Raw genomic sequence first — 14,951 nt, forward strand, 5'->3', positions numbered from 1 at the left:
ACGCCGTGCCGTGACATCATCTCCAGGCGCCGCTATGAGCGCAGGTGAGGCTCCGGTGTTGCCGGCCGTGCCCGGTGTGCTCGCCGAGCACCGGGTGACGCGGAGGTGTTGTCTCTGTTTTAGACGATGAGCTCAGCCTGCTGGTCGTGATCATTGACACCAACCCCATCTGGTGGGGGAAGAGGGCGCTGGGAGAAGGTGAGGTACGTTCTGCTGGTGTGGGTGCTGCTGGGAGGTGCCGGGGGTGTTATTGGTGTTAGCGAGTAGGCAACAGGTAAGGCTTTGATTTCTGATCTCTGTTGACATTTGTGTGCTAGAACAGGATTCATGGATATTAGAATATTGTGTAAAGCAGCTACTCAGCATTGTGTAGTCAAAGTTTTTTCTGAATTCTTCCTATTAGGAAACTTTTGGCATCTTCAAGTCGAGTTCTTTTAACTGCAGTGATTTAAGAGTCTTCTAATTTACTTCAGTGTAAACGTTATTGCCCTGTATCTGCTTTCTTCTTCCTTTCTTTTAGCAGTTCACCCTATCAAAATGCATGGACGCAGTGATGGTGCTGGGAAACTCCCACTTGCTTATGAACCGCAACAACAGGCTTGCCGTGATAGCGAGTCACACACAGGAAAGGTAGAGTTGCTTCTTAACAGGGTGAAGATTTAGGGTACGCTTGCTTATATCTATCTCCTGAGCTTCTTTTGAAGTACATAATTGCAACCAGATTTCAAATGCATAATAGAACATTGTCTTAAAGATCTAACTTTAAGTGCAGACATGGCATCTATATGGCATCTATTTGCCATCTCTCTTAAGAGGGGCCTTGAAAGGAGGGAGGTGAATGTGGGTTTTACTCCATTTTGAGTTTGAGGATTACTTGCTTTATATAGTCTCTTTAGTATCTAAAGTATTAAGATTATTTGATATTATACTGCAGAGTATTGCTGTCTACAGCTGAGTAGTTTATGGGTGGTTTTCTTACAAGGTTAAGCCATATATCCTTTGACTTTCCTCTGTTTCAGCCGTTTCTTGTACCCTGGGAAGGGTTGGGCTGCTGCAGAGCTCTTTGGAGATGGTGGTAGTTCCATGGAAGCGAATTGCTCTGGCAGCAAGGATGGAAAATATGAGTTGTTAACAGCAATCAATGATGCAATTGCAGAAGAGATTAAAGACCTCATGACAAAAAGTAAGGAAAAGAAAATTCCAGGCTTAACATGCAGGGTTGCAGAACACGTGGACTTTCAAGGAGTTGTAGGAATTTCCTTTACTTTTATCATGTGAATTTGACTATGTTTCAAGCAAATGAGTTTATAATGTGATTTCAGGTCTCTGCATTAATGCCATTTGCCAAAGGTAAAACCTGTAGTATTTGCTATGGTCGGATTCAGCAACTGTTTCTATATCTAAAAGTAACTTCTGCAACTTTCCTTGTGTCGCAGGTGACATGAGGGGCCAGCAAACCGAAACTCTGTTAGTAGGATCACTCTCTAAAGCCCTCTGTTGTATCCTTTCAGTCACAGAATCTTCAAAGCTGTTGTGTGTTTTCAAGGCTGTTTCTTGTAATATTGGTTAAATTTTACCATTCCTGTCTTGTGATAATACTTAAACCTGAAATGTTTGCCTAACAGCTGTGGGTCAGGCTTATTAAAATGCGCTTTGGTTAAGGTGGTGAACATGTGGCATGGATACTGGGGATGTTTTCAAGAATTGAATGTAGATTCCTTCATGTCAGCTAATCAGATATCAACAGGATGAGCAAAGATGTGAAAGGTAAAGCCTCTTCTCCTGTTTTGGATACTTACATAAATATTGGAATCAGACAGAAGTACATATGTACATACAAACAAATACACATATGGTTTGACACATCCCCATTTCCAAAATTGGCAAGATTAGGTACATCTTCCACAGGGACCACCTCCTTCCCTGGTCAACATCTTGGTGCTTTTGGACAATAAGTGAAATGGGTCTACTTTCATGACAAGCCTGAATTAGTCCACAGATGCTTGTCACTGGGACTGTAAAACAGTTTCTTATAGGTATTTTAGTTGAGGTGTTAGATCTAACATCTTGGATGTTAGATATGTAACTGGGATGTTAGATGCTACAGTTAAAAGGGCAAACTGCAGGCAATAGAAACAATGTGTTCATGCATTTCTTTTTAATATTTAGGCAATCAAGAAATGAAATCAAGGATTTTGGTAAGGACTTTTGCTGACAGTTTTATTTCAGTCTTGAAATCCAGTGATACTGTGTAGGCCAACAAGTCTGAATTGTTTCATTTAGGTCATAAAAGCAGCGGAAGACAGTGCATTGCAATATATGAACTTCATGAATGTTATCTTTGCAGCACAGAAACAGGTGAAGCTGGCTTCTTTCTAATATGTATTATATTTTAGTAATATCCACAGATAAAAAGGATTGTTCATTTTTCTTATGTATTGCATCTCTTTTCTTGCAGAGTGTTTTGATTGATGCTTGTGTGTTGGACTCTGATTCAGGTCTCCTACAACAGGTACAGACTCTGCTCCCTATTCTCATTTGCTGTTTATATTAATTCACAGATACCTGATGCTAGATAGTTTGAGATGTTCCTGTGTGATGTACTCTAGGTTACCCTGCTCTTGCAGGGGGGTTAGGACTGGATGATCTTTGAGGTCCTTTCCAACCCTTGGGATTTTGTGGGATTCTGTGATTTGTTTCAAGAGTGGGCGTGGAAATATGTTGAGTGGATCTGACAGTTCCAACATGCAGGCTTTGTGCAGTGTGGGGGTATTCTAAATACCCTGGTAATTATAAACCAAAACAAGCTGATCATTCTCTGCTTTCCAGGCTTGTGACATTACGGGTGGCATATATCTGAAAGTGCTCCATATGCCATCCCTTCTGCAGTATTTGCTGGTAAGTCACTTAGAAAACACTTAAGTGCTTTTTCCTGTGTCAGATGTGACTCTTACTGGCTTCATTGACAAGGGAATACAGCAGCACCATTCTCTTTTCATGCAGTGGGTGTTTCTCCCTGATCAAGAGCAAAGATCACAGCTTGTCCTTCCACCTCCCATTCATGTTGACTACAGAGCTGCATGCTTCTGTCACCGAAACCTCATTGAAATCGGTTACGTGTGCTCCGTGTGCTTGTCAAGTAAGCTTATACATATTGAGGGGTCTGATTCCTCACATTGAAGTGAACTGTTCTAGTGAAAAACAATTCTTTTCTCTTCCAGTATTCTGCAACTTCAGTCCTATCTGTAGCACATGCGAGTAAGTGTTTCTTCTTCTTGTCCCAAGGGTGGGTGTGGAAATACATGCAGTGGATCTGACAGCTCCTTGTTTTTAATGCTTTTTTCAGGACTGCTTTCAAAATATCACTGCCACCTGTCATGAAAGCTAAGAAGAAGAAATTAAAGGTGGCTGCATAACTACGTTATGTAAATGCATCATTACCTCCTCTGGGAATTATGGAAGATAGAAGATGGAATTGGATCTGAGAGAACTGTATGCAGTGTTATTGCTTGTTTCTTAAGGGATGAATATCCACATTGTATGTGTTCTACACAGCCCTCTAAGTAACAAATGACTATTGCCACGTAACCTGTGCTGGTTTAAACGTGAGAGGAACCAGCAGTTACAGCCTGCTAAGGCACATACCCTGGCAAGGAGAAAAAGGTATTCTGGCCATTGCCAGCGTTTCACTCCTCCAGGTTATATTCAAAGGCAAGAAAACAGATTCTTTTTGGGCACTGGTGTGAAGGTGAGAGTGACATTTCTAGTGCATAGGATCAGCCCCTGAGCACTGTGTTGCTGAGGGACTTGAACTTCTTGCTAGGTTTTGCTAGCAGTGTTTGGCCTGCCCTACCTGTGCACTCAGGTGTTCATGTTCCTTTGGCTGTCCTGTGTCTGTGGTATTAACTTTCCTAATCAGATATCTCTTCCTTTGTGAGTAAAAAGGCCTCCATTTGTTTGAAGTAACTTCAGTAACTTCAGGCTGCCTGGTTGATCTTTAGGGTTGTGTTTTGGAACTGGACAAGGTAATTCTGTGCAGTATGGCAGTTTAATATGTGGTGCTACAGCTGGCATGTGACAAGTGAGAATGAAGGCTTTTGCTTTGGTGGTTTTGGGGCAGAACGTGAGGGTGTCCTGTGAGCTTCTGAACATGACTTTGATTTAAACATTCTCCCCCTTGTAAAAAGCAATGGTACGGTTTGGTGTTTGAACTGGTTGCTTGTAACTGGTGTTCTCCTGAAGGGAATACTGTTTCTGTATAAAGGAATACTGTTTCTGTATAAAGGAATACTGTTCCTGTATAAAGGAATACTGTACCTGTTTCCTGTATTGAAAACCACAGATCCTTGTTTCCCCCCAAGGTGTACCCAGGTATTTCTGTCATGTCTTGCTCCTTGCCTCAGCGTTTCTCAGTGTAACAGCTGCAATGCCAGACTTTTACTGGCTCGTTTTGGTTGACGGCTGTATTACAATGTACTTTGTATAAGAAGTTTGTAATAAAACCTTTCCCTTTTCAAATGCAGGTAGATATTGCCATGATACAGACCTGGTGCTGGCTGAGGCGCCTGAGGGAGGATGTGTCCGTGTGCACTGAGGTGCACTGAGGGGCAGCCGTGCGGAGGGCACCGTGACCAGCCCGGCCGGTGATCACCGCCCTCCCCACGGGTTCCGCCGGTGCTCCCGTCCGGTCTTCCCGTGAGGAGGCGGCACTTCCCGTCTCTTCCCGTTCCTTCCCGTTCCTTCCCGTTCCTTCCCGTTCCTTCCCGTTCCTTCCCGTTCTTTCCCGTCCCTTCCCGTCCCTTCCCGTTGCCATGGAGCCGAGCGGGCGCCGCAAGATGGCGGCCGGGCGGGCTCCGGCTCCGCGGCAGGGCCCTCCTTAGGCGCCATGGAGGCCGCTGTGGTGGCGGCGGTGCTGGTGCTGCTGGCGGCGGTGCTGGTGCTGCTGGCGGAGCCCCGGACAGGGCAGGGCTCCGCGGACCCCGGTGCGTGTGGAGCGGTGGGGCCGGGGCAGCCGCTGAGGGAAGGGGTAAAGGGCGGGCAGGGTGTGGGGAAGGGGAAGATGGAGCCGCTGGTGTCGGACCGTTCAACATCGGTGCGGTCCGTAAAGGACATTATAGTGGAGCTCAGCTTGGAGCCCTGAACGTGGAACTGTCCTCATGCGGAGGGCATTGGTCTGCAGTAAGTGTACCACATGTAATAGAGGTGCAGCACTGATACCATTCGTAGCTGCGAGGATTGACAGTGTAAACTGAAGTCAGCAAGAAATGCTCCATGCACTGTTGTCTGTCCCGTGTGTATCTGTGTGGGTCAGTAAGTGCTGCCGTATCCTGCCATGAAGTTCTCCCAGCGAGGATTTACTGATGCAAACCTGTGCAATAGAAACCTACAGCGAGCCCAGGGCTCTGGCACTTGGCATGAATGCAGGCCTGCATTGGGCATCACAAGGTAGCTTGGTTCTATTTGTGACAATATACAACAGAGGAGGTAAGATCTAAGTATGTTTTGCAGATGTTACCTTTTCCACTTAACGTGTGTAAAAGACTTATTTCTTTCTCTCTTTCTTTCCAGTCTTTCAGCCTTCATTCATCCATATGTCAGGGCCCAGAGCCAGTTTGTTATTTCTTGGGAATCCCTCAGCCGTTAATTTTTCTATATATTTAAGCCCTAGAGATAAAGAGACAGGTAAGAACACAGCTCCCCCAGCAGTGTGTAAATGAATGTTTGAGTTAGTAACATCTCTTGATGCTGAAATTACTGGAGAAATGCACTTCTTTGAGTGCTTTGATACTGCTGAAACAGGAACTCCAACAGACGTAGCTGATGAAGCCCTTAGTCTTCTGTTGGCTCCTTGTAAGCTGGGCCTGAGAATCTGCCTGCTTGAAGGCACAAGAGGAGTTTAAATGTGCTACTGATTGGCCAGTCTGGTCAAAATGACAGTGGAATGCTTTTGGATTTGATACAGGGATATTGCAGCTCGCAAATTGCAATGGAAGTGAAAGCGCTGGCGATTGGAACCTGAACGTAACACGTGGTGTGGTATGTAAAATACTGGTTCTTGCCTAAAATGGGAAGAACGGGACTATTGTATATGAAGGGCTAATGAAACACTAGTGAAACGTTACTGTACCAGCAGTGCAGTTTGAATGTCTTGCCTCTGTGTGTGTGCCCTTCCTGTAACTTGCTAAGGTGCAGCTTTGGTGCTGGTTTCTGCTTGTCTTCCTTCTGTCCAGAAACACTTGCACTTCCTATTGTCTGTAGCATTTGAGACTGTTTCAGATCTGCTAGAAAGAGACAATAGAAATAAGAAGTAGTCCTTTTAAACAGCATGAGCTCTGGAGCATCTATAGTCATTAGGCTTGTCTTCAGTGTTATGTTGTATGTAATTCTTTAGGGATTTTATCAGCTCTGCAGTTATCTAGTTTTCACTGAAGGAGGCTGTAAAACCTGAAACTCACTTTTCAGTGCTTGTTCTGTTCTTCAGAACATGTGATTCCTGCAGTAACAATCTGTGTGTGCCTCAAAGTTCTGTGCAGAGTTCATATCCTCTCTCTATTTGCATATCTCAGTAGCAGACCATTTGTCATTCCACTCTCACTATCCAGTTTTATATAGGAAGCATTGCATTGTAGTGCTGACAAAACCCAGTGGTAATGACACTTCTCTTTCAGAAGCTATGAGTGGTCTAAATAAGAGCAATTGAATATCAACCACCAAAGCTGTCAAACCTGATTTTGTGTTTCTTCCAGAACATTGCCAAACTGACCATCAGCTTGTCTAGAAGTCTGCAGCTGTGTTTGCCAAATGCCACTGACTGCTGCCCAGCACCTCTTTGTGTGGTCGAAACACTCCAGGTTTTAGCTTGCCGTGACTCAGTGATGCTGGCACATCTCCTGGTTCAAGCTGAAATATATGCCAACTCTTCCTTTACAGGAAACGTGTCAGGTGAGTGGTTAGATGTGCTAGAAATGGCATTTTGGTTGTTCTTTTCCTCTAAATATGAAAAAAAGAATACTTTTGGTATTTTTGGTAAGAGATGGTGAATAATCATTGATGGAATTCAACAGAAGGTTTGTACACAGAATAAATTGCAATGCACGTGGTCTATTTGGATTTCTGTCCATCTAATCGGATTTTATCTTCTTTTTTTATTCTTTTACAGAAAATGCCACTATCATCCCAAACCAGGTGTTTGAACCCTTGGGCTCTTGTCCTTGTGACTTGACAACTGGAGCTTGTGATGTTCGTTGTTGCTGTGACCTGGTACTTATTTCATATTAAACTTTGAAGTGTTTAAAACATTTCTAGGTTCTTTCTATAGCCTGAGGGGAGAAAGAGGTTCTGAATGGGATTCAGATTATATAGGGCTAGAGGGCTTGTTTTGGCTATTCCAGTGTTTCTAACAGTAAATACAACCTTCACTTTGATTCACCTGCAGTTATGGCTATAGTGCCTATGGTACAGTTATGGCTATAGTGCCTATGGTAATGCAGTTGCTGTGCTACAGTGACCTTTCTTTTCCCTTCCAGGAGTGTTCACCAGACTTGAAGCAGTTATTCAATGAATCATGTTTCACTGGAGTGTTTGGTGGGGATGTAAACCCACCTTTTGATCAGCTGTGCTCTTCCCAGTCACTGGAATATACCCCTGATTGGTTTCCATTCCTCTGTGTACAATCTTCTCTTAACAACACTCCCTTTCTTGGCTACTTCTATCATGGCTCTATGTAAGTCTGAAGGAGTTTATTTTCTCAACCCATGCATTAAGCATGTTACTGAAAATAGAAGCTGGTTCTATAATTAAAGTTACTTTGAAATTAGAATTTTAGGATGTGAACTTTAAATGCAAATGGAGAAATATCATTGGTACTGTATGAGAACATGGGTCATGAAAGCAAAAGTGTATTTATTGGTGTGAGACAGAGGTTTAATTTTTAAACTTGCTTGCAGTTCTACACCCAAAGTTCCTTCATTTAAGATCCCTTTGCAAACTTCTCCTGGGAGACTTTTCACTGGTTACAGTCAAGGAGATCCAATTGTGACAGAAGAAAATGAGTATTTTACCATTCCCCAGGTAATCACTTTGTGTTTATGACATTTTGATTTCTCTTTGTTTGTTTGGTATTCTCTGTATATCACACTCCTTATGGCTTTGGAACCAGATTCACTGCTTGCTGTTTCAAGTGGAGGAATATATTTCTTTAAACAAAAAAAAGCTCAAAACCATTATTAAAAGTAAACATCATCCTTCCTGATCTCCTTGTTCATCTCCCAGAATCATAATGTCTTAATTATTGCAAGAGTTAATAGCAAGCTTGGCATCCCAATTAATAGTTTATGACTTATCATTCCACTAACAGTCTTCAAATGAAAAGCAAGAGGCTAGAACAATGTCCAATGTCCTTATTTCTGTTGAACCACCTGCAGCAATCCATGGCTGGACAGTGTGTTGTAAATGCCCCTGTGGCATACCTGCAGGACTTTGATGTACGGTGCCTTACCAGTCTAGCATCTTACGAGGAAGGACTGCCCCATGACCTGAGGATAAACAGTGGGACTGGAGGTATGCTGCATAAACCTGAACAAAAGTGGGGCTTATGTTTCTCAGAGTTGCTAGAACAGAACAAACCCAAGGGCTTGACATAGTAGCTACACATGATATCTCTGTTACTTGGTGGCTGTAGTTCAGCATTTGGGGATGGTCTGTTTCTGATGACCATCTATCAGCTGTCCCTCTATTTCTCAAGATTTAGGATCTAAGAAACAGTGGGATTGGTTTTGTTTTCCATTTATCTCTTTCTGTTGACTCATACTGGTTATGGCCTGAGGTGACAGAACAGCATCCCTTCTGCTTTCTGTTTTCAAACTGTTGCAGAGCCCTTTTCCTGTCAAGAGGGTGCAGTGTCATCATTTTAGAATTAGTGAGAAGTGGTTACTGTCTGCATTACGAAACCATATACTTATGAAGTGTCATTCTGCAGTTTGAGATGATTACCAGCATGAAAATAATGTATTTTATATCATTGTCTAATTTTGTTCATCAATGTTACCTTTGTAGTCCCAGAGAGAACTGGGCTCTCAAAATACAGAGCTGCCTTGGTCTTTTACCAGTATTAATTTTCTAGATAGTTTTCTACTCATTGTCATAACAAGGATTCCACTTGGGATGTGAAAAGAGTGTGTCTGCCTCATTAGTCAGGAGTACTGCAGCGTTTGTTTTTCATTCTCAGACTTCATCCAACAAAATGTTGTCTATAGGAACATCACTGACCCTGCCAAATTCATCACTGAAAGTGGTATGTCTGTTCTGTTTAATGCTTCTTACCTAACCTCGACTGTATAAGAAGTAGATTATTTTGATGCCTAGAATGTCTGCTGCAATTCTTAGGAGGTATCTCGTGTGTTATTGTATGCTCAGGAAGTAAACTGTTCTGCTTACGGTGAAACAGCAAGTACATAATTTACCCTAACTTCATTTAAAGTTGGTTAAGAAATAAGGTCCTTTAGCTTATATTAAAGTAATTTTTAGAAGAAAAAAGACTAAACAAACAAAACCCCAAAGATACAAAGAATGCTTTAAAAAAAATAAATCCCAAAGAAGACAGAAGTGGGGTGGACAGTGTAAGCAGATAGACGTGTCTGGTTTGTAACCTCTCGTTACAAAAAAGGCCTTTTGAAGGGCCTTTGTCAGCTAGTGATGCAGTTATTTGATGCAGAACAGGGGTTCCCACTCAGTGGGAGGATAATGCAGAACAAATTAAACTAATGGAATCCAAGCTAATGCATTTTTCTGGGCAGTGATGGCTGCCTGGGAGGGATGAGATGAAAGCAGGGAGAGAGCAGAGAGCTGCATCAACTGGTGAAGTCCAGTGCTGGACTCTTCTGGGGAGGTTTAGCTACACAAGGGCCTGGAATCACTGATGTTAAAGCATTGAGAAGCTAAGGGATTGTACTGTTGCACTGTCCTAATGAGATGGGGCTTCAACGGTTAAATAAATTCTCAAGAAGAGGAATGTTTTAATTCCAAGGATTTCCTGCAGCTTTTTAAAGCTGTTAGTGTTTCAGTTTGTGTAACACAGCTTTCTATGCTTTTCATTATGGCCTTTTCTTCTGACAGAAAGTCTTCCTGCTGCTGAGGTTTCATGTCAAAATGTAACATTTGCGGAGCATTATACATTCATTTGGAAAGATGAGAACATAGAGCAAGTAAATGTCACAGTCTTCCTCGGAAGCTTATGTGATGGAGGTATCATCAAATTCCTCTTACAGTTTCTGATGGGTTTTTTCTTCAGTGTGGAAGTTCTGTGATCAAATCTCTTATTTACTAATAATACTTCAAAACAATTCCACCTGGACTCTGGAAAGAAAATTGAAGGGGCTGATTTCCATTAATTTGTATTACTAATGAAGGATGGACATTTACATCCTACATAGAGCATACTTTATGCCAATTTACAGCACAATTTATGCCAATTTACTGCATACTTTTTGCTTATTTGCTTATTTAAAAGTAAGGTAATATATTTTGCTTTACCAGAAATCCTGACCCAGAGATTCACAGTCCAATTCCTAGGTTTAGAGAGGACTAATACAACAGAACTGTCTGGGAATCCAGGTATTAAGACTTTATTTTGCCTCTTACAAGTGAAAAAGAATCATACGGTACAGATCATTATCAGTGACTGTGTTTTATATCTGGTTTGTATGTTATGCTGCTAGCCCTGACCTTACTGTCTCAATGCACTGTCGTTGTAATAACTGGGGTTGGTTCTGAGGCTTTTGGTGTATTGATATTGATTACTTAAAGTGAAGGTATTCCTACTGTAATGGAAATGGCTGTTCATTTACTTCAGGAATAATGACATTTATTATTAAAACAATGCTAATGCTTATAGATTCTTATACAGTGCTTAGGATTTACCCTTCTATGTTTAGGTTATCAAGTTGGAAGACCAGTGAGAGCTGCAAATCTGAATGCTTCTGATACTTCAGGAAGCCTAAACATTTGGCAGCCAGGTACTGGCTTGTGAGGTTGCAACTTCAGCTGTAGTTAATGCTAAAATGTTGTGGGTGTTTTCTTTTGGTTTTGGTTGGTTGTGGTTTTTTGTTTGTTTGGGTTTTTTTTGCTTATTTCAGTTAAGAATCTCTGCCACATATTGCTTTTTCTGGACTGTTCCTTCTAGACTATTCCCTAGCCTTTGTTCACAAGTTAGTGGTAAGCCTCTAATGCTTTCTTGGGGTGTTTAAGTTGAATGAACTTGTATCTATCTTTGAATGACACCGTCTGTATTTTGCATTCTCCTGCTTGATATTTTTGCACAAAATTGAAAGCTAGAAATTGAAAGGTTGACAGAGGAAAGCTCAGTAAGATGTCTTCATTTTGTAGCTGGCAGAGGTCTATGTACATCAGCAACTCATACACCAGTTATATTTGGGATGGATTCATTCTCTGGGTGCACTCTAGAAGTTGGAATTGATGAAGATTGCAGCCTTTTAAGGTGAGCTATGTAGGTTGTTTTTCCCTGCATTTTAAAAGGGAAATTATAATAATGGCTTCATTTGGATCTGTCTGTATTCAAATGAGGATTATGTTGGGGTGGAATGCTTTGCTCTTTCTTCCCCCTAACAGATGACTCAGTAGTTCAAGTTTGGTTTTGTTGAATGATAACATCTTCCAGAGGAAACTGACCTTGTGGTACAATCATATTGGAACCCAGAGTGGTCAACAGTACAGATATGCTTTTTTGTCTAATCTCACATTCTCATTTTGCAGAGGAAATGTAACTGAGAAATTGAATTCATTAATACAAGCTACTCACATTGGAAAAAGAGACAACTCAAGTCACAGTGATCCAAATGACTGGGTGGAAATTATACGTAAGTGAGGGTTGTGGGGTTTTTGATAGTCTAAATATGTACACACGATGAATAGAGCATCTCAAAACCAAAATGTAACTTCAGATGCATAAAGATACTGGGTTTTTATGTTTGCATCCATTCATCCATCCAATATATGTGCACACACGCACACATGTAACTCAGTATATACATGGATACTGCACTAATGTGTATTCTGCTAGAAATCTATACACATATGACTTAGTTCTCTGATAATAAAGTACTCTTTTATGTGCATTTTACAGAGAGAAAACATGTTCTGTATGTGTTCCTGTTTGACAGTTACCAGTATTTCACTGGACTATAACAATAATTAGGCAAAGTATGTTTTCCATAATACTTGCATTTAAATAACTCCATTCTCCTCCATAGGTCTTGATCCATTTAATTCTGATACCCATGTGAGCACTGGAATCTTCAAAGGCATTTGTGCAGATATTCCTGCAAACCTGAATATTCGCATAATCTTTGCTGAAGTGGGTGCAGTGCAAGGGGTTCCCCAGCAAGAGATCCTTGCAGTGCAGATCAGGTAGAGTCATGTCTCTGGCTGTCTGACAGAGAAATGTTTCATTCTGAGCCTTGCTTACCTCACACAGCCAGGTTAAATTTTAGAAACAAAAGCATTATTTTGTTATTTCTGATGTTTTTTACACACCTTTTATTTGTGCAGCCCAAATTCCTTTGATCACACCAGGTTTGCCTTTCTCCCTCTGGAATGAACATTGAAGAAAATGCTTAAAAGTGGATAATCTTTCTACTTCAAAGTATTAAAGAAAATCTAGAAGCTGACAGTAGTAGATACATGGAAGGCATTCCATTGGAATGTTTTAATTTCTTGTCACGTGGTGGAAGTGACAGCATTAGCCTGTGTTCTGGCTTACCCCAATGCAGAGCTCCTGAAGGCTGTGGTAACTGCTTTATTCTTTCCTGAAACAGAGAATTTTCACTTTACAAAGACTTCACTTTCTCCCCCATCAATCCCAATCCAATAAACAAGATTGTTCCATTTTACTTCATTTCCAGACTTTGCAAGTGCTCCCCCTGTATGGTTGTGTAGATCCAGAGATCATCAATCTCCTCTTAAATACTGTGTATTTTGTCCTTTCATGGTTATTTTTAGGCTTTAAAGTTCTATTTACAGTCCTCAAGTAATAGTCATGCACATTCTTACAGTTACTCAACAGTGATATGGCAGTTCCAGTGCGGGCTTACCTGTGAAAACACCAGCTTTCTTCCCATCACTGCTGCTGTTCAGTTTATTAAGGTGCCAGCTCAGCCACCCAGTCCAATGACAAGGTAATTTCTGTAACAGCACTGATACTTCCATTATGTTAAGCAGATTTAATGTTAATAATGTTGATCAAAAGGTTACTTACTTTGGCTGGGTGGAATGAAGAGAGCAAGAAGAGCTGGTTCAATGATTTATTAGGTAACAGTTCTGATAGTGATAATCTTCCCCAGGAGCATGAAGAACATAAAGACCTGTAAAACACTCTGGGAAGCTGCAAATTGGTTTTAGCAGAGAAGCTTCTGCTTTTTCTGTTCACTTGAGTGGAGAAAGGGGCTGAGTGCAGCTCCCAAAGTATCCATTGTCTGCAGATGTTCATCACAAAATGACTAAAAATGACTGAAATGGAGTAGAGGTTTTGTTAGAGAAAAGTCAAAAGAATAACAAGAGGTTTGTGGTTTAGTTTTGTTTTTCCTGTAACCTGGATACTTTCTCTCTTGTTTTCCCCACTTGTGCTGTTCTTTGGTGCTGTAGTTAATGCAGCTGGGTGTTATGTTGGTGTCGTTAATACAGGTGCTTTTACGTGTGGTGTTTTTTAATTCTAGATCTCAGTCTAATTACTGGAGAGAATTTGACTGCAATCGAGATGATGTGTGCTGGCCCCAGCTTTTCTATCCAGTGACACGCTTTTACACAGGTAAACATCATGACCCATATGGAATGCTGTGAGCTGGCCGCTAGATGTGTGTTCAGTTGGAAGGGATGCTTTGTGGCAGGGAATTAACACTTCCCTTTTAGAAAGTATGGTCCAAGAAGTCAGTTTAATTTTTTCCTTGATAATGCGTTAATTTCCTAGTTACACTCCTGGAAACAGTAATTACTGGAAGTGTAAAACTGCGCTGGGATTGTGTCTTTGGGAGGCTTAGGTCTGGCCTTTCAAAGGGCATCAAAGCACCTGGACTCTGTACTGGGAGCTACATGGACTGAGGCAACTGCCATGTTTTTATCTGCATGACTTTAAGGACTAAAGTTACGCAAAGTATGAAGTGTGAGAAGTGTGAAGCATCTTACTTCTTGCTTTGGGCTGCACTATTGTGTTCAGGTTCTGCACATACTTTAATCTGTTTCCTTTGGGTTGTTGTTTAAAATGTAACACTCTTATGTTTATACTATTTTTTCCTTTCTTTTTGTTTTTGCAGGAGAACCGTATTCCCGGTGTCTTGCTAAAGGCCTGTCATTGGCATTCCTTGTTTTACTTGCAGCAGTTATGAGTAGCCCTTGGTTTTCACCATTTTGGAACAATTGCTTGGTTTAAAAATCTTGATGTAAAGAGAACCACTTTTGTTAATATTTTAAGTACTTCTGGGTAAAATTTATGGATAAATATTCTTGAGTTTTGTAGACATTTTATATAAACATGTAAAGATACATAAAATGAATACTCGTATGGGATACAGGAGATGGATGTGTTATTTAAAATAAATGATGTTTAAGCTCTGGACTCCAAGTCTGGAGGACAGTGATGGTGACTGCAGCAGGGTTAGCTCTGCAGGCCCAGGCCAGCCCAGAGCCCACTGCAGGGATCCAGTCCATGCATGGATCTCTGCTCAAGCTTGTTCTCTCCTCTGGGTGTAGTGGGTCAAGGTGGCTGTCCCTTCCTCAGTGAACCCCTCATGCCACCTGGTTTGGGAGCAGTTGGTCAGATTTTACACTTCTGAACAGTAATAATGCCTTAGACGTTTGCATGTATTGATCTGTAACTCTCTGTTCCAGTTAGTGCTTTGCATTGTTAATCCTTGTGTGAGCTGGGCTATACAGGGTAAGAAAAC

General features: G+C 41.5%; 2 protein-coding genes across 5 annotated transcripts; both read left to right on the forward strand.

Moving 5' to 3' along the window:
* The first annotated feature begins 98 nt into the window (after positions 1-98).
* GTF2H3 (general transcription factor IIH subunit 3) lies at positions 99-4,518 on the forward strand. 4 transcript variants are annotated; one of them, XM_034068373.1, is made up of 12 exons: positions 99-203; positions 521-630; positions 1,020-1,183; positions 1,437-1,499; positions 1,738-1,767; positions 2,170-2,198; positions 2,284-2,358; positions 2,459-2,512; positions 2,830-2,898; positions 3,004-3,139; positions 3,222-3,258; positions 3,347-4,518. In XM_034068373.1, exons 2-12 carry the CDS (start codon positions 542-544, stop codon positions 3,414-3,416), a joined length of 816 nt encoding a protein of 271 aa, XP_033924264.1. In that variant the 5' UTR covers positions 99-203; positions 521-541; the 3' UTR covers positions 3,417-4,518. The 4 variants fall into 4 exon arrangements, with proteins under 4 accessions (XP_033924264.1, XP_033924265.1, XP_033924266.1 ...); XM_034068374.1 differs by having other exon boundaries at positions 105-203; positions 524-630; XM_034068375.1 differs by having other exon boundaries at positions 123-198.
* Positions 4,519-5,156: 638 nt separating this feature from the next.
* TCTN2 (tectonic family member 2) lies at positions 5,157-14,561 on the forward strand. Its single transcript, XM_031045538.2, has 18 exons — positions 5,157-5,178; positions 5,569-5,682; positions 5,963-6,036; positions 6,747-6,942; positions 7,160-7,260; positions 7,527-7,723; positions 7,947-8,070; positions 8,424-8,559; positions 9,227-9,292; positions 10,114-10,242; positions 10,534-10,611; positions 10,932-11,012; positions 11,383-11,494; positions 11,770-11,873; positions 12,267-12,423; positions 13,068-13,190; positions 13,728-13,819; positions 14,322-14,561. Exons 1-18 carry the CDS (start codon positions 5,157-5,159, stop codon positions 14,435-14,437), a joined length of 2,022 nt encoding a protein of 673 aa, XP_030901398.2. The 3' UTR covers positions 14,438-14,561.
* The last annotated feature ends 390 nt before the right edge of the window (positions 14,562-14,951 follow it).

This window comes from Melopsittacus undulatus, chromosome 12 (genome assembly GCF_012275295.1).
Source record: "Melopsittacus undulatus isolate bMelUnd1 chromosome 12, bMelUnd1.mat.Z, whole genome shotgun sequence".
NCBI classification, from domain to species: domain Eukaryota; kingdom Metazoa; phylum Chordata; class Aves; order Psittaciformes; family Psittaculidae; genus Melopsittacus; species Melopsittacus undulatus.

Coding starts and splice junctions, on each gene's coding strand:
- GTF2H3 (XM_034068373.1), top strand. CDS start 542: ATGGACGCAGTGATGGTGCTGGGAAACTCCCACTTGCTTATGAACCGC. Junction 1,500..1,737: donor ACTCTCTAAAGCCCTCTGTT/GTATCCTTTCAG, acceptor TCAGCTAATCAG/ATATCAACAGGATGAGCAAA. Junction 3,140..3,221: donor GTGCTCCGTGTGCTTGTCAA/GTAAGCTTATAC, acceptor TTTCTCTTCCAG/TATTCTGCAACTTCAGTCCT.
- TCTN2 (XM_031045538.2), top strand. CDS start 5,157: ATGCGGAGGGCATTGGTCTGCA. Junction 6,037..6,746: donor TGAACGTAACACGTGGTGTG/GTATGTAAAATA, acceptor TGTTTCTTCCAG/AACATTGCCAAACTGACCAT. Junction 11,495..11,769: donor GAAGATTGCAGCCTTTTAAG/GTGAGCTATGTA, acceptor CTCATTTTGCAG/AGGAAATGTAACTGAGAAAT.